Source organism: Limanda limanda, chromosome 17 (genome assembly GCF_963576545.1).
Source record: "Limanda limanda chromosome 17, fLimLim1.1, whole genome shotgun sequence".
Taxonomy (NCBI): domain Eukaryota; kingdom Metazoa; phylum Chordata; class Actinopteri; order Pleuronectiformes; family Pleuronectidae; genus Limanda; species Limanda limanda.
Genome location: NC_083652.1, coordinates 4,451,684 through 4,479,551, shown reverse-complemented (window position 1 = coordinate 4,479,551; position 27,868 = coordinate 4,451,684). Strand labels below are relative to the sequence as shown.

At 41.2% G+C, this 27,868-nt stretch overlaps 1 protein-coding gene across 1 annotated transcript; it reads right to left on the bottom strand.

The window, feature by feature from the left end:
- Positions 1–164: 164 nt before the first annotated feature.
- gsg1l (gsg1-like) lies at positions 165–27,868 on the bottom strand. Its single transcript, XM_061090444.1, has 5 exons — positions 27,529–27,868; positions 15,930–15,977; positions 5,735–5,887; positions 3,244–3,355; positions 165–537 (listed from the first exon to the last, which is right to left on the bottom strand). Exons 1-5 carry the CDS (start codon positions 27,866–27,868, stop codon positions 165–167), a joined length of 1,026 nt encoding a protein of 341 aa, XP_060946427.1.

Genomic DNA, 27,868 nt, shown 5'->3' with positions numbered 1-27,868 from the left:
AATTTAATTTAATGTCTCCGTTCATCAAGTCTCTTTATTGCCTTCTTCAAAAAGAAAACAAGGGCTGCTGTGCTTTCAATTTTGGCAGGAAAACCAGTGGCCTGACTCCACACCTCAAGGAGCAGTCATCACTCCTGTGTCACCTTCCCGTTCCTGTACATGACTCAGCACTGCTCCTCCCCCAGAGAGTCTGTGTTCTCCCCCAGGTCTATGGAGGCCGATGAAGCTCTCATTTTGCCCCGTCCTGGGCCAGGACCTGGACCTGGTCCCGGACCTGGTCCCGGACCTGGACCACCAACGAGGATCCCACCTCTGGCTCCACTGTGTCCAGGGTAGACATCCACAGTGCTGGAGATGGACTGGAGGGAGCGGTCCCGAAAGTAGTGGAAAGCCTCCTGGTCCAGGTAGTTCTGCTCCTCGCGCAGGCCCTGCTCGAACAGCTTCCTCTTGTGTCTGAACTCAATCACCGTCTTGGTGTAGGAGTTGAGGGTAGTGACGGAGGCAGCCATGCAGCAGGTAAAGGAACCCCAGGCCATGCTGGTAAGAGTGAAGAGATGGAGAAGAAAGTGTGACTCTGGGATCATACTGTAGTTCTTGCGAAACTTGTGACTTCTCGCTGATCTCGTCATGCACCCCTTGTGTGATTGGTGCGCGTGAACATGAATGCGGCTCTGGGCTGGGAGGATAACATTAAGGGTAACATGTGTGTTTTAGGGAACCATCCCTTTAATGAGCAAGATTACACTGAGCCTGTTGACTGAAGCCTCAACAGGGAACAAGAAATTTCTTAAATTACTTTTAGGTGCTTAAACTTATGGTTGTTTGATATGGATACAGTCCTCACACCATTTAACTCAACCAAGGTAGTTGTCCCCTTGAAATGAGAAGGGAAAAATAATGTCTATATAACCAGGAGAAAAAGCTTGCATCACGTCACTGTCCTTTGTGTATTCTAATCTCAGTAAACACATTTTGCATGCAAATATGAAGAATCTGTAGACAAGGGACAAGAATTTGTGGGTCCCGTTTCTAATTTGACCAATCACGTTTGAGTAAGATTTCTTCCCCTGCAGGTAAACAGTCCGTGTGGAGAGCAAAATATACTTCGGCTGAAATGCAACTGCTGTTAATAGAGATATGCCAAAATAATGACTGGACCTAAAACAGAGAAAACTAGTGATTTTCATCCTGACAGTAATGCTGCTACGCTTCATTAATTTACTATAGTTCAACTTCAGGGTAGAATTAATGTCCAGACTAAATGTTCATGGTCAAAACCAACTACAGGCCAGTATTTGTAAGTGTGTTGGCTAGATGGAAGAAAGAGTGTTTAACACCACGTCCCCAGGCCCAGTCACCAGCATGACAGAAATGCCTGGAGGAAAGATGAATTTTTGGCCAGATGGAGAAATTTCCTTGGGGACTTAAACTGCTCATAGAGGCATCTGTGGTGATTCAGTTAAGACTCATAGTCTTAAGCCTCACCCTCTGCTCCAGTTAATGTTAGCAGGCACATAACTGATGGGCTGCTAATTGACAGACTGTCGAGGCGCTGGAGGAAACGGGTGCTATATTAGTCAGTTAATAGGTGAGTTAACAGTCCCTCTGTGCAGAGCTGAAAGCCGTACGCCAAGAAATATGTCAAGTAAAGATCCTGAAACGTGCTGAGTTAGAATAACATAGAGAAATAAGAGAATGAAAAGATGGAAGAGGCCATTCATCATTCTTTATCCTTAAAAACAGGAATCCAAACCGTGGTATACTGTAATTTGATATTTCATAGTTTAATGTCATCAATCACTTTTCCTTTTTACGTTTTGAGCTGAACTATATCACAGAGGAGGCTAAGGGTGTTTACACACTTAACAATGTAGAATTGCAACAATAAATCAAAGTATGACTACGTGAAACACAAAATAAAACACCAGAACATCTATTACGTGGATTGACATCAGTCGATGATGCCCAGATAAACGTGATTAGTATGCCAATGGTTGGCTCAGGCTGTAAACTGGCTTTTCATGCCAAACTGTTGGAATGAAGAAGTGTCAAGTAGGAATATCAATTTAATGACTAACCCTTATATAATGTGACAGTGAGTGATATGTGAAGGTTTGGTAAGGTTCAAAATAAATGTGATAGATCTGGGGAAAGATTGGGGAAAGAGAGTTTGTTAAGGTTAGAAGACTTTCAACATCATGGTTACACTAATAAACATGTGATTACAGGTACGATTGTAGCCATGGTCAAACTAAACAATGCTGACTGTCGGTCTGAATTGGGAAACAAAACAGCTGTCTCCCATGTAAGTTTGGGTCCAATGATTTCCATTCTGGAAATGTATATATCTTCACTTAGTTGAGATTTTGAATCCAGGACTTTTGGAGTAAGTTCAATGTGAATAAAATTATCTGAAAACATCCTCCTCCATTGGACTATGAGGTCTTAAACATTTGTCTATTATTAAGTTGATTTGTAGAACACATGAACTTCTGCACACATGTGAGTTCACATCATTACTCTCAGAATAGAGCACATTCAAACTTTTTATTCCCCCTGAAGGGGCCTTTCTGGCCTCCCGCTCCAGCGGAGGTTAATCATTCCTGCTGAATTTATTCCACTTTAATGATCCTGAATGGCTCCCTCGTGGTGTTATTTGAGAGGCCTTCACTCCATTGACTGACAGAGAAAATCTCCTTTTACGAGGAGCTGGCGTTCTTCTTCCAGGTGTCACGTTTTTGTCTTTTCTGGTCTTAAAATCCTTGTATGCAGCAGCTTTATTTTTGTATTCGTTATTTTCTGTTTATTTTACATGTTATATTTGTAATGTTGTCTTTTTGACCATTATAGAAAGAAACATGTATGTTATTCAGGTTTAGAGCTCAGACCCACCTTCCAAAATAGCAGCTGACAAAATGACGGGGTCCATTTAGTAGCAGTAGTAGCTTTCACTCATATTATGTGATCTCCCGCAGGTGTGTGGTCAGGAATGAAATTCAAAGCTCGGAATTCATGATGCTTTTTACCGTCTACTAACCCTGGTTCCTGCCATATTAGAGGGGCTTTTGGCCCCTGGACGTTATGAATCAGAAAAAAACGGAAAAAACAGCTGCACAGTTAAACCAACTTTTGAGTTGGTTTAACTCAAAAGTGCATATATGGACTAATTTAGTAGTGAAAACAGTATTGCTTTGCTAATATGGGTGTCTGTGTATGGGAGCGTGTGCATGTGCGTGGACTGACCAGAAGGACCAGCCGTAGTCCCAGCTGTGAGGCCTCCAGTCTTCAGGACCCAGACTGACTGTGATCTGGAACACCTGAGTGTACATCATATGGGCCACCATACCCAGAAGACCTGCAAGACAAACACACACACACACACACACACACACACACACACACACACACACACACACACACACACACACACACACACACACACACATACGTATATGCATATGTATAAACTATATAGATAATATATAGCTGGACGGAATGGCTGCTCCCATAAGTGAAGCAAAAGCGTCTCTCTTGCCCTCATGTGGCTGGCTGCTGTATAGGTCATTAACTCATGGGGTTAAACATCATGATTGACAGTTGAGACTGACTGAATGGCAATTGGTCGAGCACGTGTATCAGAGGGACCTCGATAACATGGCTTAACTCCATGATCGCTACTGTACAGATGGCAGCGTTCATATCAGAGTTATTTTGTCTTCATTTCTGGAGAGTAAGAGGAAGTGGAGACGTGGTCAACAAGCTCTCGGTGGACGTCTAAACCAGATGAAACTGTGGTGAGTCGTAGATCAAAGCAAGAATGTGAATCTTTCTAAGTGCTCCCAGGAGCAGACAGAAGAAGTTGAGCACCAGGACTCCTCCTGGAGTGTTTGTGTTTTTAAAACATTGAGGTAAGGGAGGTTAACAAGAACCAGGAAACTACGCTCTAGCAGAACCTCAGAAGTTCTCTGGAGAGACTACAGAACCTACCCAGACTCTGACTCCAAATGAGTCACATGATGGAAGAGTTTGTACCTGGGACATTTTGGCATCATTTCAGCATAAAGGAAGGACGTGGAAACGTGTCGGCCAATTTTATTTACAGTCTGTGTTTTACTTACCGGCTTAGCATGGGTGTTTAAATTAATTGTCAGAGATTGTCAGTTTCAACAAATTAAAATACCCTCTTTAATGTTATATTCATAAGGCATAAAAACTAATGAGAGATAAGATAAGTGTAGTTATGGTCCCAAGAGGATGTGTGTGATTTTAATAACCGCACTTCCTCACTTCACACTGATGCACAACAATGTGTGAACAATTAAAAGGAAAACATCAAAATTGATGTTGCATATTGAAGGTCCCGATAGGATGATTTCACTTCTGTTGATTTAAATGTCACCATCAGGGCAGAATTTCTATTTATATAAAATATAAAGAAATATATCATTCCTTTGGATTTTTCGAATGACCCAGTGACCTTTCCTCTGGTTAAACTAACGGCCACACTCTTTTCTTGCTCTGTCATAATGACATTAACAATCCGCTCTGATCATTTACATAAGCAAGGCGACAGTAAATCACTGTGTGTCATTAGTAATAAATGAGAACACATGTAATTATCATAATTAGTCATTACAAAGTATCAATTGATTAAACGTGTCGGTTTTGAGGCATCCGATCAATTAGAGATAGGGATATAATCACTCATAAACATACAGTAAATCAAAACGCCACAGTGTAAATGAATGAATGTAATGTTAATTCCGAGGTTATAAATCACAAACACAACAACAGCAGTTTCTTTTCTGTGTGTGTGTAAGATAGAACTGTGTGATTGGTTAGAGCCATGCCCGCGTGTGTGTGTGTGTGTGTGTGTGTGTGTGTCTGTGCATGTGCACACCAGAGTAAAAACAACTCCGCTAAGAGCGTATCATTTCTTCATGAAAATATTTAAATGTGTACTTTTACTTTTTAGTTTAATCCATGTCTGATCTGCTAACATGGAGAAGGCTAGTATGACCTATTTGTAGCTAAAGACAATGTGGCGACAAAGACTCTTTGGCTTCACTTTTGTGCGCATCTTTATTCATAATCTATGGTTTAACGGTTGCATTACAACTGAACTGCTCACACTGCAATCTTGTGATTTAAATAACCATATACAGTAGGTCACTTAGTTCCTGATCCTGAGTACAGTGTACGATATAATAGTTGTCATAGTGAGAATAATAAGGACGTGGTTATGCTTATTACCATGCATGGCCACTAAAGGTTGCATGACAATGAAATGCAACCCTGGGCCATAATAAGATTCTGATTCTCGAGGCGTCCGAAAAACATTTTCCTGTTGAAATATTGGCATCAGCTTACTTTGAAAGGAAAAAGATGACCAGAGAAAGTGACCAGTGAGCAGCGTGGTGGATTCAAAGCCAACGTCTTGCATAACGGGTTTAAATAGGGAGAAAAATCCTTGGCACCCAAAACGGAGAAGGCTTCCAAGGGATAACTTCTGGAAGACTTCTTGTAAATCTGCATAAAATGCTTTAAATCGTCCTTAAATGCTATGTCTGAGATTACTGTTATTATTAACCACAATTTAACCAATGAGATTGGTCAAGTCATACCTCCTTATACATACAGTACAGTAGTGATCACTTCCAGTTATTATCAAGGTGTCCTCTATGAAGGATGTATTCATTTTTTTAGATCAGCTGTTGTCAGGTGTCCATCTTACCGGACAGCACGGTGAAGACGGCTGCGAAGGCATTGAGCTTGAGTCCGTCGATGACGTTGCTGGAGTGGAACAGCTCCATGCACATCAGACTGAAGCCGACCACCAGGAGCAGGATGTAGAGTACCTCTGATACCACCGACAACCACAACACACCTGCAAACACACATGCACACACATGCCAGTGTTATACAGAGAACAAGGAATCCCTGTAGATGACATCTCAAAATCGTTTAATGACTGTTATGCAGAATCATGAATAGAGAGGATCAACACTTTCTATTGATGGTTTTAGGTCCGTTTCAAGTTTCTAATGATCATTGAGAAAGTACTAGAGGGTCAGTTTTAGTTGTTAAAAATGTTAAAACAGTGAGATAAACACTGGGGAAACACCCAGCAGACAGTAGACATCATTAAACAGCAACAATAACAAACAAGGACGTCTCATAGACATTAAACACCGACGGACAGTAAGGAGGCGTCGCTGGGTTGACAGCAGGATGTCTCATTGAGAGCTGCTGTGGCTGCAGGTACCAGGGTTTTGCTCAACCTGTGTCCGGATGGGTTTTATGTTGAGTGGGTGAGTGATGTCATGTCATAGATGTTGGTTTTTTTAATGTGTCAGAGAACGTGTTGAAGAAACAATATGGAGCAGTAACGCAAAATGAGTTGGATGACACTTTTGTGCAACTGAAAGACAAAATTACATTACATTACATTTCATTTAGGTGACACTTTTATCCAAAGCGACTTACAATAAGTGCATTCAACCCCGAGGGTACAAACCAAGAACAAAAAGAGTCAAGAAAGTACAAGTTCCTCAAAAATAAAGCAAAACTACAAAATGCTATAAGTAAAAAATGGTAGAAGACATAGAATATTACATTTATATTGTATATGTGGGTAGCTATATAAATAGGTATAACATTTCATAACATTTATACTCATATTTATATTGTAAATCATACCTGCCTGTACTTGTAACAGTCTATATGTTCAAATATATGTATACGTTTATTTCAATATCACTGTATCCTTAATGCTTTCTATTTCTTTCTGTCGCGAAAGGTGTATTTTATGTACACATTCTCTGTATTTTCAATTTTATTATTTTATTATCTATTTAATCTATTTTATACTTTCATATGTTCCCTTGTCTACCTCATTCTAACTATCTCCTGCTGTACCGAGTGCATTTCCCAAACTGTTTGATCAATTTGTCTTATCTTATGTGTGTACAGCGTAGTCTCTGCTGTTGCAGCAGAGCATTCTACAAATCTCTGGTATATATAAGGTATAACATTTTGACTGGAAAAATGATTTTGACTGTGGTTTTCTTCAATTTGATTCAAGTTATTCAATTTATGATGAGGTGCATCCACTCGGCTCCTGACAAGTGAGGGAGGGAGAACATGCTGAGCATCATGAGACACATCACACAGATTCAAGATGAGAGAATAGTGAAGATCCAGTTTGAGAGACTTTCTATATATGAGGTCCATGACAATAACAGAAGGGTGCAGGAAAACGTTGATGCTGTGGACAGTGGTACTCAATGGTGCAAAATAAAATAGCAGAATAAAATCATTGGCTGCTCCCTGACTTCTCTGGAGGATTTCTCCAGCTCACAGTGCCTCTGCAGAGCCCGGGAAATAATAAAAGACCCTTCCCCTCCTGGTCACAAAATGTTCACTTTACTGCCCTCTGGTAAGCTCGACAAAAGTTGAACACATACAATCAAGAAAAATCTTTTTCCCTGTGCCATCAGAAATCTCAGCTATATCTTTTCTACCAATTCATAAATAGGAATTTCTAAGAGCACACGTTTATTTATTTGTTTCGTGTTCGTTGGTTTGTCTCCCTTAAACTTGTTTTTGATACATTTGCAGAGTTTTATTGCAGAAGTAGCACTCATTTTGTTGTACTGCTTAATTTTACACAATGACAATAAAGGCTTTCTCTTCTATTATAGAACATAATCAGAATTATAATAGAAAATGAAAAACTCATATTCTATATATTACCTCGCGTGCCTTTCTAAAGCCGTTGTGAAGTTTTTTTTGTTATGTCATGTGCAGAGAAAGATGTGAATATTAGCATCAATGTTTGTTGTTTGTTTTTCCTCCAGACAGAAGCCAAGGGCGGGGAGGTTTGATTGTCCTTCCTATTAACCCGTCGTCATTCAGTCACATAGTGTTCAATTACCCAGAAGCTCCTGAAGTAACTTTGATGAATCTTTGGAGAATGATGATTCATCTCTCATCTACAGGCAGGACATGACACGTCCAGCTTAAAACAAGGTGAGATATTTGTTTCTGATTGGTCTCAGGAGGAGGGGAGGTTGTGTTTCCTGGATCCTCCTGCTTTTTTGTTGGACATTCATTGATTACTGTGTCAGCAGCACCCTCTGATCATACAGAGTAGGAAAAGAAGAGAAAGAATCCAAGCTAAAATAGACAACTGTACCGTACTTCTTCATGCTCTGGAAATCTGAACATTTTTAAAGCAGAGAAGAGTTTTCCTCCTGTTACCCAAGCTGCCCCCAGGTCAGACGTCTTGATTTATTTTTTGTCTTTACATCACTCCACATTTATAATTAGGAAAAAGCAGAAGCTCCTCCTGAATCGTTCTGACTCACGACACAGAATTAAACAGGATTATCTCATGCGCTCCGCTCAGCTCTGTCGGGGTATGTGGATAATGTGGAAATAACAACCTCCGGGCTGAGTTTTCAATTTGAACACGAGTGAGTTTGGGGGAAGCTACAGGATCCTCAAACAGCCGATACTGATGGGTAATTTGGTGTTGCACTTCTCCCTAGGCAATAAAAGGACCTTAAAGTGACATGAAACAATGAGCATAATAAAAGAAGGCAAATAGCAGTTTGAATTTTAATTGAAAGCAGTGTTAAATCTCCCGGCAAGTTTAGAAAATCTCTTAAAGGTTTGTTCCCGATTTCTACTGCTAAAAAAAACATCACTAGCTCTTTTGCACAAGTCAAGTATCAGAGCATTGGGCAGCCATCATCAGTGTTTTCACATGTCTTTACAGTAACAGGTCTCAATATACACAGCTGGTTAGATGTCACATTAAAATTCAGATTAATGTCATTAAAGTAGGCTAAGTAATGTTATCAGGCATATATTGTGGAAAATGAAGGACGCAGCGGGAGCATTCAGGTGAGGGGTGGAGCCTAGTATACAGCATCCAGGACTGTATTCTGCTGTGGAAAGTGTAGAGTTTCGAAACGTCATCAACATGCCAACTCACTCACTGTGAATTTTGTGACCATTGTATTCTGGGCCCTGTATTCACACATGGGCTCATTCTGACATCTTATGTACATTTTATTAGGGGCCTGTTTGGTTTTCATACTTAAGTGGAGATTTCTGGTTCAGAGGATGAGAAAAAGTTTCATTCTGAGAAAATGATCTTTAAAAGATTTGCAATGTGAATAAAATATACAGAGATATAAAGACTATGTGCATGTCCCATCTGCTAACATGGTGTAGGCAGGGGCTGTGACCAAAAGGTTGAGATTGGGATGCTTTGGCTCTCATTTGAAATGAAAGTGCATTAGCGCTCTGAGACACCAGTCTGACTTTGATTCCCTGGTTTCTTATTAGCTGGAACTTTAATTTTCAACCAGTGGGAGAGGCGGTGGACTAGTGGCAGAAACTTGGACTATGGGCAGAGAAGGTCTCTGGTTTGTCTCTGGTTCGACTCCACAGAGAAACAACAAAAAGACGAACCTGGATTGATCTGTCCAAAAATCCAAGAGGATTCTCCCTACCCTGTCTAGTGCCCCATGAGCAAGGCACCTTACTCCCCCAACATCTGCTCCCCGGGCGCCGTACATGGCTGCCCGCTGTTCACTGCTCTGTGTGTGTCCTGCACCAGATGGGTTAAAAGCAGAGGTTAAATTTCCCTCCTTGCATGAGTGTGCTTGTGCTTGTGCATGTGTTTGGGACAAATAAATGTATCTTAACTGGAAACAAATTCCAAGGGGATAAAATGCCTGTGAGGGAAACTCACAATGCAACAATATTGACCAAAGTAATTCTCTCCCCAGTTAGTGTCATATTGAATATGTATCAGCAGACTGAGACTTCATTAAAGTGAAGAAAGCAAATAAAACGTGTTTTGAGGGACTCAGCCAGCAGCAGTAATAACAGGAAGGAAGCAGCTCATCAGACCGAGTCTCATCTGAAATGGATTTAATTACATCTTTAATTACTTTGTGTGCATGTGTGTTTTTTCACGAGTGTGTCACTCAGTTTCTGAGTGTAATTCATTTCTAACACCATCTTTTAGGGTTCATCAAACCATTTCCATGGCAAGAAACCGGATTTAATTAGACTAAACAAGATTATTGATTAATAGATTTAATTTCTAGTGCATTATTAGTGCTGAATCTAATGATTTATGTCAATACGTCCTATTATATCAATCAATTTTGGGATTAATTAGTAAAATAATGAATTTACAAAGTTCAAACAAAGGAAAGATTTGAAAATGAAACTCTGCAAATAGTTCTAGTAAAAAAATGGAATTCAGAAGGATTCAAATAACGGCAGCAATAATGGGAGCAGTAAACAGCAGATATAGCATTTAGCAGGCGTTGGAGGAGACCAAAGATAAAGTCAAATGAAAGTGAATCTGTCTGACTTTAAATGGACAAATATTTCCATAACACTCCTGCCTCAAGCTTTATAAGATGATATGACAAAACAAATCTAAACAGATAAATAAATATATGCTTTTGAAACACACAGTTGATGACAGCTCTTGGTGAGTAAAGAAATTGTTTTTGTTATCTAAAAACGTAGACTGTAAATAAGGATGGAGGAAAGCTCCCAAAAGTGAAGTCAAAGCATCTCATTTGCCCCCTGGTGGCTGGCTGCAGAATAGGTCGTAAAGCCTGTCTCCTCCATGTTAACAGATGGAACGTGGATCCCCCAAAACATGAAAGCACATTTAATCTGTTTTTCTCAAAGATGGTTTTGTTCATATTAGCTAAATTTTATCAGTGTTCATTCAAATGTTCATTTGATGGTATAAAAGGGGGTGAAACATAATGATTGACAGCTGACCCTGACTTGCAGTTGATCGAGTACATCTATCGGCAGGATCTCAATAGTATGTAACTCAGAAATAAAAGGCACTGTCTTTGCAATAACAGACTGAAGGGAGTTCCCAAGTCATGCAAATATAACAACAAAATCCAACACATAGTGATTTCATGTTGTGTGGTTCCTCTTTTGTCCACTTAACTATCACAGTCTCTGGACACTTCTTTATCATTACTCTCCCTGCTCTCTGCTCAGTTGCCCCTCCAACCCCCCTCAATAGTATTTCTCAATCCAACAAAAATGATGAAAATATTAAAACTAATGAAACGCCTTGCCATCCTCCTTGCATATTATTACTTGCATGTAAAATACTTTTAAGTGTTTTATTTTAACAATTATATCTCCGGTTTAACTTGGCCTATCAAAACCAGACAAAAACCCACACTCGGTTTAAATTCAGCTCTTTCGACTAAACCAAAGCCAGCACTCTACCTGTCTCCCTGTAAATGCTGACACGTCTTGAATCAGCCACATGATCTGATCACGTCGGCATGATCGGGGAATCCTAATGGTTAATATTAACTATGGGAGGAGGTGAAGAGACGTCTTCCATCTTTATTAACAGGCTTTGCCTAAATCTCATCAAGAAAGAGACATGACATAACCACAATATTTGTTTTAATCCTGGTTATGAACCTGGTTCCATTAGGGTATTATTGTTAACAAATTAAAGAAACACAGAAGTCTTTTTTTGCTAGAACTCATTAGGGACAGACTTGGATGTGACAGAGGAGCAGCTGTGTGTTATAAAACACAGCAGTGAGCATGTCAGCTCAAAGGCAGATTAACATATTGTATCCTTGTATGAGAAGCAAGGTCGTCCGGCTCAGTATATCGTATCATCCACCACTGCTCCGTGCAGCACTCCTGCTCTTCTTCCAGATGGCGTTAACAGATGAAACCATCAGATAACTTTCATTATTAACTACCTGCTCTGCATGAAACAGTGAATTAGCAGCTTAACCAAATATTCTCTTTCTTCTGGAAGCTTAGATATTCCTTTCATGAGCTGCAGAATGTAAACTTCAGGCGCTGATAGAGAGAAGCTGCTCTCTGCATCAGTTAGTGGTTATCGAGATGAGGTGCAAAATATCATACAGGAGATGATGACCTTGATGTTTGGATAAAGATTCAAATCATATAAAGGTTGAAGAAAACCTTTATGTAACGCTGGTGGCTGAAGACATTAATTTCTCCAGTTCCATCTGTCCTTCAGTCCCATTCTAGTGGACACGATATCTCAAAATCAACTTGTGAATTCATTTTAATTCAATCTCAAATTTTAAACAGTTGCCATTTGGTCAAAGATGAACAGATTAGATTTCAGCTATCAGTGACCTCACATGAGTAGAGAACAAAGAATGTGTACTGAAACTGCACTGGAGGTTTGCTTAAATTTACCTTTTACAGGATCTTATACATCATGATACAAATATGTTTTGTATGTTTTTTTCCCCAGGCAATCTCAGCTTTGTCTGTTCTTAGGCTCAAATTTTACGTAAGTATTGTGTAGAGATAATTTGGCGTGACAGCTAAAAAAATGTCATGTGAAAATGTACCTTTATACATGTTGATGAATTGTTTAGAGCGACTTCGGCAGCTGTAAACTCTGCCCAGTGAAACCAGAAGTGTTTTTAAGAAGATGGTAACGTTCACTTTGAAACAGGTACAGGAAGAGCTTCAACAGATAGACATTGAAACTGTGTTGAAAGATAAGTTTCACCGACTATTCTGCTCTGAACAGAGTGTAACACACAGATAGGTGAGACCTCCTGTCTCCAGAAGAGCTGAGCAGCTCAGGCTGGCACTAACCTGATGACATGGGCGCCTAAATGAAAAGTAAGATGTTTCCTTAGACCCCAGAGGGTTTACTCATTTAATTAACAGTTTACAATACAATACAATACAATCGTTTTCCTGGTACAAATTTACTTTAAATCGACTTATGTTTTGAACGTGAACATGAGGCATCAGGGAACAGGTTCCAATACTTCCATAAATCAAAACTGACAACACGCAGCAAAGGTCTGAGCTTGTTTCATATCAATTACTGCATGACACTTTTCTTCTGGAGCCTTGTCTGTCAAAAGACTCAAAATCAAGTTTTCAGGATGCTTCAGCTTGTCTGATGTGAAAGCTCCTCTACTGTGAATGAATCAGAGGTTTACATCCTAAAATATTTTGTCAATTATTTATCAAACTTTTCTCAGTGATTGTTCAGGTGAGTGGCTGGAGGAAAGTTTCTCTCTCAAGGTCTTTTTCCTTCTTCACACAAACTGTTTCTGTGACAAACTCTATGAATGTGACTGAAAGTGTGCTTGGCTGTTCCAATTTGTATGATTTATTGACCCCGCCCAGGCTTCTCCTACAAAAAAATACTTTTATATGTTACTAAATTGTCCTCCCAATGACTGTTGGTGACTAACATAATCTCGGGAGTAATGATTTAGTTTTTTTTGGGGGGGGGAAATGAGCTGAATGTAACCATAACAATAATTACCCCTTTGAATTACAACTGTGGGACTTTTTGGTCTGGGCTGGACTCAATCTTCTACCAACCTTGACAAATTCTACAATTTTTTAAAGCTTGAAGTCTACTTATTGTTTCTGTGCACAGCATTTTAGCTGAATGGTTCAGACTTGTGTTTCGTCCTCTCAAATGGTGCCTTAAAAAAACATATTTCTTTTCTATTCTTATGAAAAAAAGGTGATGCAAAAAACTTGCATTTCTACAAAGGCTGTGGCTCTTCAGTATCTCTTAAACTCACCGATTCAAATTTATGGAGTAACTTTTCTAAGGAGACCAGGGTTGTGACAAAAAGGGCTGACGAACAATATCCTTTCATTTTGGGTACCTTATTTTCGGGTGTGCGCTCACTGTATGTAGCTTTAAAGAAAAACTACTGTCTGGGCCCTCAGTTGACCATCTAGAGACTAGCCGTGAGACACCTAGGTTGGATGAGCCCACACTTGGCATGCCTTGTCAAAAAAGGCTGAAACACAGAGTTGCATTGAGGAAAACAATGTTTAATAAAGGTAGCAACGTCCTTTAGTTGTCAATAGGGTTGCAAAATTCCGGGAATATTCAAAGTTGGAAACTTTCCATGGGAATTAATGGGAATATACGGGAATTAACGGGAATAAACGGGAATATACGGGAATTAACAGGAATAAACTGGAAATGTTGTGGGCAATTTATACTAACTGTATTTACCTTGTCATATACAGACATAAATATAAACATTTTGTTTTGTCATAAGCTGATTTAAGACCTGAGGAAACTTTGGGCACTTGACTATATGCTTCTGCATCGTTGTGTCATTCTTAACATATGACTTTGCACAGTATTTGCAAATGTACACAGCCTTTCCTTCTACATTGGATGGGGTGAAATGCCTCCACACATGAGATAGTGCACGTTACATTGTTCTGTAGAATAAGATGAGAAAAAAGTTTGTAAAAAAAACACTAATGCAATGCCAAAGATATAAATAGTTAGCCAAACAATTGGAATCGTCTGTAAACATATTTTACAATTGATGGATAAATGAATGGAAATAGGCTAGATGAACAGATGAACAATCCTCAATCAGCATGCTAATATATTTTCCCCAGTAAAATCATCGAAACTTACCTGAGTAGTCCTGCACACTACAGCAGGCCTCAATAGCCCTGCTGTAGTGTGCAGGATGCTGGGAATTATCTGTGCATGTGATGGAAGAATGCACAGTGGAGGGTTGAAATTCAACATGCAGCGTGTGCTGCATTCCATACATCTTTAAAATAGAGTTTTGAATTATGTTTTTATTGCTCAGCGTTTAATTTTTCCGGAAATTTACCGGAAACTTTCCGCCCCTTTGCAAACCTAGTCGTCAACCCCAAGAACCCCCCTAAGTTGGCTGTGATAGGCTAACCTGGCATCAAGGCCAAATTGTTGTGGTTGAACTGAATGGGCTTTGTAGAAAGGGTTCCACTGCAAGCCTCTAGGGCAGTAGGAGTCACAAACATCACTTTGGCTGATAGGAAAAGATACTGTCTGGGCAGCAAAGTCACCATCTAAAGAATAACCGTGAGACCTGCACCCAGGTATGATAGGCCTGTCTGGGCTGAGGGTGGATGTTGAGGTACTAGGTACTAGGATTTCTATTTGAAATTCAAACTTTAATTTAAAGTGGGCTAGATATTCACAATGACCTTTAAAATATACAGTCTTGAAGCACATTAGACTGTCTGAAGTAGTTAGCCTCATGATCGAGCAGAGGGCGATCACTATCAGCTTGATCTGTTGCATGCCCTTGACCTATCAGTTAAGTTAGCCAGTAATATTATGTTGTTGAAACGAAAATGAAGGACACCAGCAAGCAAAGTGATCCTGAGCTGACAATCACAACACCAAGGCATCTGTGAGGCAGCGTGTGGACGTATTTTAGGTTTTACACCAAAGCAGCTAAATAACCAATACAGCTAAGGCTGTTTCTCTACATTGTAAAAAACAGCGGTCTTACTCTTCAACCACCAAATATCTGTGGGCCCACCTGTTAGCTTTCCCCCAAAGCAACGTCCGGTGTTCACCCCTGTCTGACTGTCGGCGCCACCATTTGAATACATTCAAATAAATCATGTGTCATGTCAACTTTGTTCAAACTTGTTATTTGGAAAAAGTGACAGCCCTACAAATGTGTGCAAAATTAACTTCTTGTTATCTCCATGAAAAACACTACTCAAGTCAACTGCAAGGGGGTTGTAAGACCCAGTCGTATTAATCAATCTCGTTTTGGGGCTGAATCATTAATTATACGTTAAGTTTGATTAACTTCAAGTCACACTGTATTGTGTCCCTATACCAAGACAAAAAACTGTATTTACTTAGATTAGAGGGTTGCAAGTAAAAAGAATGACCAAATCATAAATCAAGCAACTATCTAGCAAACCACATTTTAAATTGAAGTGAAAACTCCATAGTAAGATTCCAGAAAGGTGCTTTTGAAATGGTTTTCTCTGAGCCTGATGAACAGGTGGGGAGCGGCAGGGAGTGGCACTGACACATAATGACCATCATTACTCACCTCTCTCCGACGCAGGAGCCAGATCGATGAAGCTCCGACACTTCTCACCTGAGAGAGAAAAGAGAGGGGGCGGGTGAAGGGGAGAGGAGAAGAGGGATGCAAAAATTTAAAAAAGTGGGGAGAGGTGTAAATTCAAGGTGAAATGTGCTGGGAGTGAAGCAGAGGAGGGGAATGAGAAAAGAGTGGGAGGAGAAAAAGGAAAAAAGATGGAGAGATGCCCAGAATGAGATGATAAGTGTAAAGGAGAAAATTATGCGAGGACAGGAATCAATGCAGGAGGTGAAGGGAAAAGGATAAAAAGAGCGTTAGTGTAAAACTGAAGAAAAAGCTGCTATAAATGTGACAGGCTAGCAACCAAAGACGTAATGTTGCGCTCACAACACAATTTTTTTATTTTATTTAGCATGCTTAGCAATATACGCTCAGAAAAGAACAAATAATTGAGCATTTTGGGAAAACGCTTTATTTGCTTTTTTCGGAGCTTTAGAGAAGATCAATATCACTCTCAACTTCTGCTAAGATCTTCAAAGGTCAGCATTTAATTACATTTCTTTCATTGCGGTATAAACAGAAATATGAAATTAGTTTTGTTCCTAGGTTTTAGCACAACATTTGTTTTCCATCCAATGCAACATATAGTGAATTTATGCTACTTTTCCCATGTGGTATCAGTTCAAGTTCAAATAGAGAGTATTTTGCATCGTGCATTATCTTCTTGGCTTTAATAAAGTAATCTTGGCCTGCAGAGAGTTGATCAGAGCCTTGTGAGACCCTGCAGGTCACAGATCGGCGACCACAGCACGAGCAGTAACTCAGCCTCTGTGGTGTCACAAGCTGCCGGCAGGCCCATCCATAACCAGCATGAGCACCAACGCCTTCGCACCGTCATACACACTGAACTCCCATAACCCCCTTTATACAACAGATGAAGATACCCTCAGTATCCAGAAGACAAACAGAGTGTGATCTAAGTGTCAGAAGGTAAAAGAGACTTGGACTAGGGAACTTCATAAGTAACCACCTTAGCGAGGTGTTAGCTGCAGACAGACTCACCTTACACTCTTCTGTGATCAAAATCCCTACTACATACACATTAATAGGAGTTTTCAGGTCTATAGTGTTGTGTACACCAAAGCACTGACAAAAAATACTTGAGAGTTGCTCCTGGAAGATCTGATAAAACCAAAAATTTAAATAGGAAATCTTCAACATTTTGCTCAAGTTTTTGTATTGAATTCACATTTGGTTTTCCAAAGTTAAAGGGAAAGTTCACCACAGGTCAGGGTCTAGACACATTCTATGGACCAATGAGGATCCAGTTGTGCAACCTGGATCATAGACTGAAAACAGTCAGTGTGACAAGAACTCTCTAAAATGACAGAAACCCACTATGGAAAAATGTATTTGACCTGTACTTTGACTTTATTTGTGGTGTTCATACCCTAAAAGTGTAACAACCTCAAGCGAGGGATCGAGACGCTTTGAGCTGTTGTGTCGTACCTCTTTACCTACTTAAATGTTCAGTCTTAAGGGATAGAGGGTGGACATGGGAAAGATTTCCTTGGGACTTGGATAACAGTAGCTCTTACAGTATACCTGTATGTCCTACATGAAAAAAGTGAAGTTTGAATAGAACTAAAATGGACATAGAGATTGAGCCACCAGGGGCCAATGATGCTGATGATAAATGAATAGGACTGAATAAGCTGTACATACAATATTAGCCAGCATGTTGTTTATGTCCTTCTTGTCCATCAGGTGCTGACTTCTAAATTCTGTCCTTTTAGACCAAAGTTGGTCTAGGACTTCCCTGTTACAAGTGTTGCATGCTATTTTGCAAATATTGTATCAGCTCATCTGAGGTTATAATTCATATTTACCAAGGTTATAACTCGCGGGATTGAGTCGTGCAGGGGAGGGAGGGGGAGAAACAGCTGAATGTGTTCATGACTTGGTGAGCTGCAGTGAAAATGTGCCTCAGCTAAAAAGGTGAGCAGCACAGCATCTGATTAGGACATGAATCTAAAATGTAATTAAAGAGTGAGTGGGCTCGTCTGTGACCCGACGACAGGACTTACTAACAGCACAATCAGTATTCCTACACCTTCCCCCGCTGCACATAGGAGATGATGCTACTCAAAAAAATGTCGTATAACGGAAAAAATCCTAGTCATCACCCTCCCAGTCTGTTGATGTGTAATGGAGGAGATTGATTTCAAATGAGCTTCAGGTGGTTTTCAATGTCTTCTGGTATGTTTTAGCCCTGCAGTCCCAACTCTTACTTTCACACTACTCATTTATTATTCCCTTCCCTGCAGCCAGTGGCTCTGCAGTCTGTTTAATCAGTGATCCGATGTCATTTGGGGCTAATTGCAGCTGTAATGAATATGAATGGTTTGGAGAAACATCAGCTAATGTGCACCATTACTTCTGCAGTGGTGTGTCTCTGTGCATTACTCAGCTGAATCTGTCAGGTATGCACAGCAGACAAGAGAACTGAGGGAATACTGTCAGCCTCCAGCCATTTGTTTTTACTTTAAAAAAAATGGTATTTATAGGTTTTCAGGCAGAGCCAAAAGCCACAGAAACTGACCCAGTTCTGACTGAGCCTTGAGTCCAGATTTCACCGGATCCAGGCAGGTTTTTAATTTAGTGTTTAGTGCTGTAGTGTTTCTTAACTGCGTACCAAAGCTGGAAATGTCTATTTTTCTATATTGAAGGTGCTATTTGTACATTGTCTAACCCTAACCCCAGAGCGTGTGGTGGTGATGGTAGCTCATCAGGAGCCTCAGCCATTTTGAGTTTAGTCAAGAGGTTGTAATACACTCGGGCCAAGCGAGTCTGCTCTTTTCTAATCACTTACACATAGAACTGACCTTTATAAGACTCTGCTGAATTCAAAATTAAATTGTCTGATCATGAATCCAAATTGTTCTGGTCGCTTTAACCCTAATGTACTGGCTGTGCACATCATGATGTGTCTATCATGTGAACTGCATGCGCACAAAGTGTTGGACCTTTTTTCAATGTCTTTAAATACATGTGTCATAAACCTCTGAGCGAATCAAACACAAAGTAAACTTCAAGGACTGTATATGTGCTAATACCTTCTGATTAGTGTTAGAGTTTATTGTTAATATGTATAGTGAACGCAGATCGATCAGCAGTGGAATACAGCAAGGTAAGAGTTACCTGGGCAAAATGAACGTAACGGAAACCCTAGTTTGTGAATTTTTTTTTTTTTTTTTTTAACTAACAATTTTGTAGCACTTTAATGGCACATGCTTATAGAACTTTGTAGTTTTGCTTTATTTTTGAAGAAATCGTACTTTCTTGATTCTTGTTGTTCTGGGTTTGAACCCAGACTGACAGGGCTGAAGGAGCCGGTGTGATGGAAATTCTGTCTCTTCTGTTATCTTACACTGAATGAATGCAAGCAAAGATACAGAGAAAAACAATGCATATCCCATCCCCAAATGAGCCCCAAAAAAATTGGCGCGCGCCACGCGCGCAAACATTCAACATCCTAAGGGGCTAAGCCCCCCCTTTCTTTCAATCCTAGAGACGCCCCTGACTTATTGTAAGTCGCTTTGGGTAACAGCGTCAGCTAAATTAAATTTGCCCGGGAGTGTGGTGTATAGGGCTCGAAAGGGCACATGATCTCCCTTCACTTTTACTCTTTGCCTAATTTACAGACTCAGCAACATTTTTTTTCACAGACAAACTGCGCTTAAAGAGTCATCTACCAAGGCATGTTTTTTGGGGGCATTCGAAATAGCAAAGGCTAGCAAGCCTTTCTCTGAAGGCGGGTTTATGTAAAATGGCCTTGCAAATAAGCGCTTTGCTACTTGGCAAAGGCCTAGTCCTTTCATCTAATGATTTTTCCATGTCATTTATATTAGTTCACAAAAACACTCCATCCATCTGTTCCTGGCCCGGCCCCTCTGTCAAATTTTGGAACCCATTGTGGCCCGCGAGTCAAAAAGTTTGCCCACCCCTCATTTAGAGGTTATAAATGTTGGTTTCGATAAATGTTTGCATACAATTCTTTATTGATTATTTTACTCATATGGAACCATCATTTTAAAAAGGAACATTCCCTTCATAAATCACAATTCACCAGGAAACGTGGGTATGCATATCTGCCTCATATCCCGCCAATCGATCCCCTTGGTCAATGCACGGTACTTCATGACCAAGGTGATCAATGGTTAATTATGGGGAAATTCCAGCATCCGGTGAGAAAAAAGTGTAACTTGAAATCTAGGTGATTGTGAGGGACATATTGTTTGGTGGCCACAGCAGTTATATCACCAATAAGAGAAAATGGCAACGTGCTGCTGCTGCAGTTAATGCAGTGAGTGTGTACGACAGAGAGGAAAGTGCAAGATATAAGACAAATTTAAGGCAAAAAGAGAATTTTGAGGGAACTTGTTATCTTAACTTTAATAATCCCATCCAAAACTGGAGGTTTATTAAATTCAGACTCTTCTGAGTTATCTCCGACCAATATAGAATTTACGAGAGCTATATTATTCACAAAGGGGCTTTAGACAGAAAAGTTAAAGTTATACAGCTAATTAACCGAGAGTGCTGAGAACTTGTGTTTGTACTGGGATGGTTTGGTTCCATCGGGTCGGTCTGTCTAATACTGGAGCTCTTGAGAATCAAAATCAGTTGATGAGTCAGTCATCATCATGGGACAAGACATCTTCGTGGTAGCTGAACACTTGTTCTCTCCTAATCTGTGGATAGTCCTCTAACAGTGCAGGTGCATCCATCACGCAGCGTTATGCATCAGCGTCACCATAGTACTTATGTTTACAGCAATCGGACTTATTCCTTCACACCTTGACATATTGATCACGGTAATTCAGAGGTTTGAAGTTTGAAGGTGAACAGTTTTGGAAAAATATGAAAACCTTAAACTAAACTAGACTATACATACACAGTGTTAGAAGATATTAAAACTACTAATCAACTTGACTTATTGAAGGTTCTCCCAGAACAGTTATGTCTCACAAGCAAAAATAACACTGCAGGTTTTTATGTAAATGATAAATTGGCATTATAATCTGACTTCAGTTATCTAATTCACGTCTGCTTCACCACTTTCCTGTCTCAAAAATTTTCTTACACATGGATCCGTTTTAGCATACAGGTGTGCACATTCTCCCATCAAGTTTGTCTTTAAAGATCCCAACTTTTGCATGACAAGCAGGATTCACATCTTTCAGATCCCGTTTTGTTTTAAATGAGGCCCATGGAGTCTACCTCTATTAAAATATACAGTGGGAGACGTATGAATGATTTTAATTCTATCCCTTATTCCCACTTCCTGCAGCTGGACCTGAAACCCCTTAACAAAGACGGAATTGTGTCTCCAGTTAAAAGGTTGATCTCATCTAGCTGCTTTTGACCAAATAGGTTCCAGAATTCTGACTTTTCTGCTTGTGAGGACTTGAGACGTCCTATTAGCCAGTTTCAAATTAACTTTGCTCAACTTCCTGAAGGAAAGCAAACACTGGTAACACGCTCTAGTAAATTAAAATCTATTGTTCATACAGGGACTGTAAAGACTTTGCAGAAAACTTTGTTTGTAAATAGTAGTGCAAACCAAAGCCTCTCCCTGGAACTTCTCCTCTCATTAATGTGGCGACGCCGGCGAGCTAGTTCTGGCAGGCAACTCGAACTGCGCTGCGCCAATCATGTGACATACATCATGTGACATACCTCACTCTCCATAACCATCTAGAGTACACACCAACCTTATCAGGTGGTCTATTTAACCAGAGAGACATTTCCCATCAACCCCTCTTGCTCGCACTGCTGCTGCAGTATTGCCACCTGTTGCTTCAGTCCCTCCACCACCCCAGCATCCACCTGTAGGGTCCAATGGGGGGGTTACAAGTATTTGACATCACTCCCATCATTCCTGTGTAATTATATGGGGGAGTGATTAAGTTGGAGCATAGACGCCAAACACTAAATCTGTTGTAATGCTGCAATAAGTGTTTGGAACGTGAGTTGTCTGACTGAACTGCTGTTAAAACAGTATCGAGCTACGCTGCTTACGAGTTTCTTCTCCAGTCATGTTAGATTGTCGTGATGTAATGGAATAAGCCTCACTTCAGGGATCATTAGAGCAAGACTGTGTTTTTAACTTAAACTTTAATTGCCTTTGTGCCTCCTCTTGCCCCCTTTCTGTGACTCTCGCAGAATGAATAATACAAAATTCTCCATTTCCAGATGTAAAAATCCATAAAGATAGGTTTAAAGGTTCAGAGTCGAGACCTGGACTAAGAGAAATCAATTCCTCCGCAGCCGGTCTGACGCAAGTTGTTATATCATGTTTTAAATTCTCTGCGAGACAAATTTAAAACTACTTTCATAGCAGGTTGATGGCAGAACAGGAGAACAGGGACATTAAGGAGCAGCACGGTGAGACTGATGAATAGAAGCAGTAAAGTTGTACGACATTGATCAGCCTGGCAAGGCCTCAATAACACTGGGATATTGCTGCTGTCTGCACCGAGAGAGGATACAGACGCTGAATCATGAGTGCTGGAGCAAACCAAAGTTAGAGGATCACTGCTTTTTAAAGAAAAAAACATCTAAAACCGTGCTTTTAATGGTGGATGAAGATTAATCATGATTATTCCTCTATATTTAATCTGTAGCTTTCCTCACATCTTTCTAGAAGCACACAGGAAACGGACAAAGTGTTTCAACCACAGCAAAGACATTGTGGAAGACGCTACTTTTCATCTTTTAAAAAAAAAAAAATTATGTTTAGAAATCCCCCAACATATAGAAATTCCCCAACATCAGAACGGACCTCAATTAGAAAGCCGACTCATAAATAAACGTTTGCACATTTCTCAGGCAAGCAGAAAAGCTTCCTCTTATTGGTCATCAGCAGTAATAATAAATTCGTATTAATATTTAAGCGCAGAAATATCTGGAGCACTAAGTCTGCTGATCTTATATGTGGATGGTTTGATTGCAACAGGTAATTCAACGTGTTTTCACACTTTGTTTCATCATCGTGGTTCAGTAAAATATGAGCCATCAGTTTTTGCTGGTCACTTATCTCTACCGTCTCACTCTGAGTAAAGGCTCCATTATGCTTCTCCGTGTCCGTGGCGTGCGGAGGGACGCACGGATCCCACAGACTCTTTTAGATTTTTGCTTCTCCGACGACTGTACGTCTGAAAACAATTCACCGCCAAACAGTAGGTGGCACAATGGAAGACGAGCTTAGAGAAGCCTACCTCTAGAAGAAGTCCACGTGTGTTTATTTTCCTGCTCCCTGGCTTCCCTACACACATTGAACTATGGCAACTAACAGAACTAATTAAAGTGACACCCAGCGGGTCAAAATGCTGATGTTATCGTTTCTTAGCGCAGCGGTTCCCCGGTCTTGTTTCCGAACTGCGTTGTTAATTCCACAGCTTGAAGTTACACAGAGTTAGATAGCTCCCCCCCCAGCTTCTACACACAGTCAGCAGGGACTCCCGATACTAAGTACTACCCAGTGTTTGCTTCTAACCTGACGGTATTTGAGAAACTTTGTCATGATAGAAGTGGAATAATGTCGTGACAGCGGGTTTTTGCGCTGTTACCACCGCAGTTAGCATGGTGGCTAGCACGCTAGCGCCATTATGAAAGTTTGTTTTAACTGTATGTGACCGAACACACATGCCGTTATTGCTCTACCCAGCCACCGTCAGCCGGACAACTCCACTGGCAACACACTTGTCATATTAATCGTATAGAATCGTAGTTGTGTTTGGGTTTATTGTGATACAGGGAATGAAACCGGAAATTTGAGGTCCGGAAATGATTTCGTTCCGAAATGCTGTCGTTAGCGGACCAATCACAGCCAAGGGCTGTCCCTAGGCTCTCCGAAATAACCACGGATAGTTAGAAAAATCAGAGGTACATGAAAAGCTCTCCGAGGCGCTCGGAGAGGGTGTTTCTCTGTTCGTTCCTGTCCGTGTCAGTAAAAACGGAGAAGCATATATCAGCCTTAAGTTGTTGAAGGGTTTTTGCTTCAGGTTCTGGCAATAGACTAGAAATGAACCAGACTCTATCGTCACTAGGGTTGGGTACCGAGAACCGGTGCCATATTGGAACCGGTTCCAATACAACCGGTACCTACCCGGACCGAAATGCAACGGAGATTTCGGTGCCTCATTTCGGTGCCTGAGCCAATAGAAGACTGAGGTCTCCGCTCGTCCCGCCTCCTCACACTTCCGCTCCTTCCGACATGCGGTGCCTCCCGTCTGGCCCCCGCATGTCGGCCGCGGCTGCCGGTGGACAGACTCTTGTCTCAGCACTGCCCGCGCCCCGCACGTGTCAGGGCTTCCGTGCAGGTCCGGGAGGATCTCCTCGCGAGACCTCTCCCCGCGCATTTCCTCCGTGGTGGTGCGCCGCGACCGGCTCTGGGTCGGTTTGGAAAGGCTGGGGGCGGGAGGAACGAAGACCACGCCGAGAAAGGTTTCACAAAAGCGTCCGCATTTTGTGGGGACGAAGGCGGGCCGAAGCCTGCCCTTTACAGCCCCACAGGGGTCTCCGACCCTCAGTCTTCAATTGGCTCAGGCACCGAAGTCAGAGTCACGAGTCAGAGTGTGTGTGTTTTGTATTTATTTTTATTTATTTAAGTATAGTGTAAACTTTTGTTAACAGTTCATATATTATTCATAGTTTTAAGTTAAAAAGTTTTTGTATTTATTTATATTTATAATCTACTTTAAACAGTTCATACATTATTCATAGTTTTAAGTTACAAAGTTTTTGTATTTATTTATATTTATAATCTACTTAAACAGTTCATATATTTGGCAATAAAAAAGCCTTTCTTAAATGTCGTCAAGCGTCGTTTTGTAGCCTGACGTTGTCATACTCATTATTCTAGTCAGAATATGAGTCTGAGACCGCTCCATTGGGCTGTGATTATGGGGCGTGTTTCTACAGAACCAGGAAACAAAATGCCTCTTCGCTCAATTGGATAGACCTACAACCAATCAGAGCAATGTAGTATGTGACGTATGTCAAGCGACGCATAGTTGTTGTCAGTTGTCTGTTTCACGAGTTTGTTCACTCTCTAAATAAAGCAATGGAACTGCTGCTAATGCCGCTCGTATATCCACCGGAGGCAAAGCCTCCAGGAAGCAGCCGGTGACCAGGGCTGCTCGTGAGAGCCCCAGCCGGCGGCGGCGTGAAGAAGCCCGCTACGGATCTCTCTCAGAGCCTCGCTACCGGCCCGGGACCGGCCCGGGACCGGCCCGGGACCGGCCCGGGACCGGCCCGGGACCGGCCCGGGACCTCTTTTTATTTATATGACTGCTTGTGTGGCTGCAGCATCGGGGCCAGCTGATAAATTAAACTTTTTATGAATCCCGTAGGAGGACGGCAAAAACATCTGTTCGATCTACAAATGCCTTGATCACGTTCCTCTGTTCCTCTTTCAAAATGAATGCGCTGTCGATGTCTGCTGAAACAGACTCGATGGCAGCATTGACACATCTCAGCTCTGCAGGCAGCGCTCTCTGGTGACGTGGTTGATTACGTCACTGTAGATCATCTGTCAATCATCGTATAAAGCCCGCCCTGACGATTTGATTGGATCGACCAGCTTCGGGTCTATCATAGTTTCTCCCCAACGGAACGATGCCAGACCGAACTTCCCGAACAACAAATGTTGTGGGCGGGGCTAAGTTCGTCTGGCACCCAGGCTAGTCGTTTTGTGCACTTTAAAAAAAGAAGTATCAGTTCAGGCACCGTTTAGGCACTGGTATCGTTTTAAAAGTATCGGTTAGGAACCGGTATCGGATAAAAACCAAACGATACCATCCCTAATCGTCACTGATAAATTACATGTCGCAAGCAGACTGAGAGTCTCAAATCTGGGTGTGAACCTTAGACTGTACAGAAAGATGGTCCACAAAGCTCCCAAAACTGAAGCCACAGGGTCTTGTCCCTGTTGGCTGGCTGCAGGACAGGTCATAAACCCAGCTTCCTCCATGTTAGCAGAATAGACAAAGACCAAACAAAAAGGTAAAAGTACAAGTAGACAAACATTTTATCAAAGATGGTTTCTGTCATTTTAGGTAGTTCTTATCAAACTGATGTTGTCCTTTGTCCTTATCATATACTGTACGTAAAAATGACTCCAGATCAAGAAAGTTGAGCCAATGAGCGCCTGAAACCTGTATTCTCTGGAATGACCAGCAGAGGGCGACTCCACTGGTTTAAACAGAAGTCTGTTCCTATAGACGTCACTGTGGGTTGATATTTGGTCCTTATAAATTCTCTAGTCATATCTTTCCTTGACATTGCAGCTTTTTCCTTTGAGTGTCCAGGATTTTTATTTTATTTCTAACTTTTCAATGGAAGCCAGTCGCAATCCAGAGTAGTTCCTGCAGGACTGGTTCATTCTCTGTGAGGCAGGAATGTGGTGATGATGGTCGACATACAGATACTCAACATCAGCGCTCGTTTATAACAGCATTCAATACAGAATCTGCCCTTAAGAGGCCAAACTGCTGCCCTTATATCTGTCTCACTTAGCTGTTTATTCACTCTCACATACTGCCAACACACACACAGTCTTCTCTCTCTCTCGAACAGAAGAAACTGATCGGTCAGCTCATACATGATCAAATACTGTACTCTTGAACATACATCAATGTGATTAGAATTATACCTGGAATTACAGAAACCATCTTTGAGAAAATCTATTAATCATATACTTTGCCCTTTCTGTTTAGTCTGTGTCGCATCTGCTAACATGGAGGAGGCAGGGTTTACTCATCTATAGTGCAGTAAACCACTAGGGGGCAAATTCGTTTTTTGTGGCCAGTTATATTGTTGGTTTTGGTCTTTTTTTTTAGGGATTTCTTAACAATAAATCATAAAGTAAAAATAAAAACCCAAGACCCCGAAAAAAAGAATTAAATCCGATTATTTCCTTGATTAATTTAGTCATCCCCCAACTCCCCAAAGCTGAAGGAAACCTTATATCTCAGTTATTTCAGACAAAAACCTAAAAAGCACTGAGATGGAATAAATATTCAGATCTGAGAATCTGGACCTTAATAATCTTTGGTATTTTAATAATAAAAATAACTGTTAATTTTCTGTTTGTCAATACAGTCGATTAATCTTTTCAGCTTTAATGAGCAGCCTACAGTTTCCTATATGAGAGTGTAACCGTCGATATCTGTCTTTTTAACAACCACCTTTATCCACCAAGAACGAATCTAACGGGCGCGGAGGACATTTACACACCTGCTGAAAGTGTTGACCTGGCACAGCTCGGCTCAGTTCAACTTAAGTGAGACAAGCTCAGATGAAATCTCATCTTACGCACAGAGGTCCGCTTGTTAAGAAATTACATGACCGACCTGCTTTTGGGAGAATGTTCAGGTCTAAAACCAAGTAAATAAACCTGAACTTTTGCTGAGAGACAACATGAATTATTAAGTCAGTAAATGCGCTCAGATAAGATTTATTCTAAGTTCTTCTCCTTTTTGAACAACTTAGTTTGATCTGTGCTGCCTTCCTCTCTAACATCAGCCTCGGAAGTGCCCACCTGCCTCGTGGATGTTCTCCTCGCACGAGTACCAGATGCCGGTGTGGAAGCGGCGGAAGAGGAAGCGGTCGTCCCCGGTCTCCCAGCTGTAGTGCACCTTGTTCTGGTCCGTCTCGTTCACACCGTAGTCGATGCAGTTGTGGCGCCGCTGCTGGCTGCAGTTTGGCTTGGGAACGCGCTGGGTGCCCTCGCACCAGTACGTGGTGATGAAGGCGGTGGTGGAGAAGAACAGGGCCACCAGGTTCAGGGCCACCGACAGCAGCGCGCGGCATTTCCGCGTCGTCTTCATGACCTCGACGCGTTTGGCCGCAGCGTCCCAGCAGGCGGCGAGAAAGTTCAT

Coding starts and splice junctions, on each gene's coding strand:
- gsg1l (XM_061090444.1), bottom strand. CDS start 27,868: ATGAACTTTCTCGCCGCCTGCTGGGACGCTGCGGCCAAACGCGTCGAG. Junction 5,888..15,929: donor GGCTCCTGCGTCGGAGAGAG/GTGAGTAATGAT, acceptor GTGTGTTTGCAG/GTGTGTTGTGGTTGTCGGTG. Junction 3,356..5,734: donor CGTCTTCACCGTGCTGTCCG/GTAAGATGGACA, acceptor TTTGTCTTGCAG/GTCTTCTGGGTATGGTGGCC.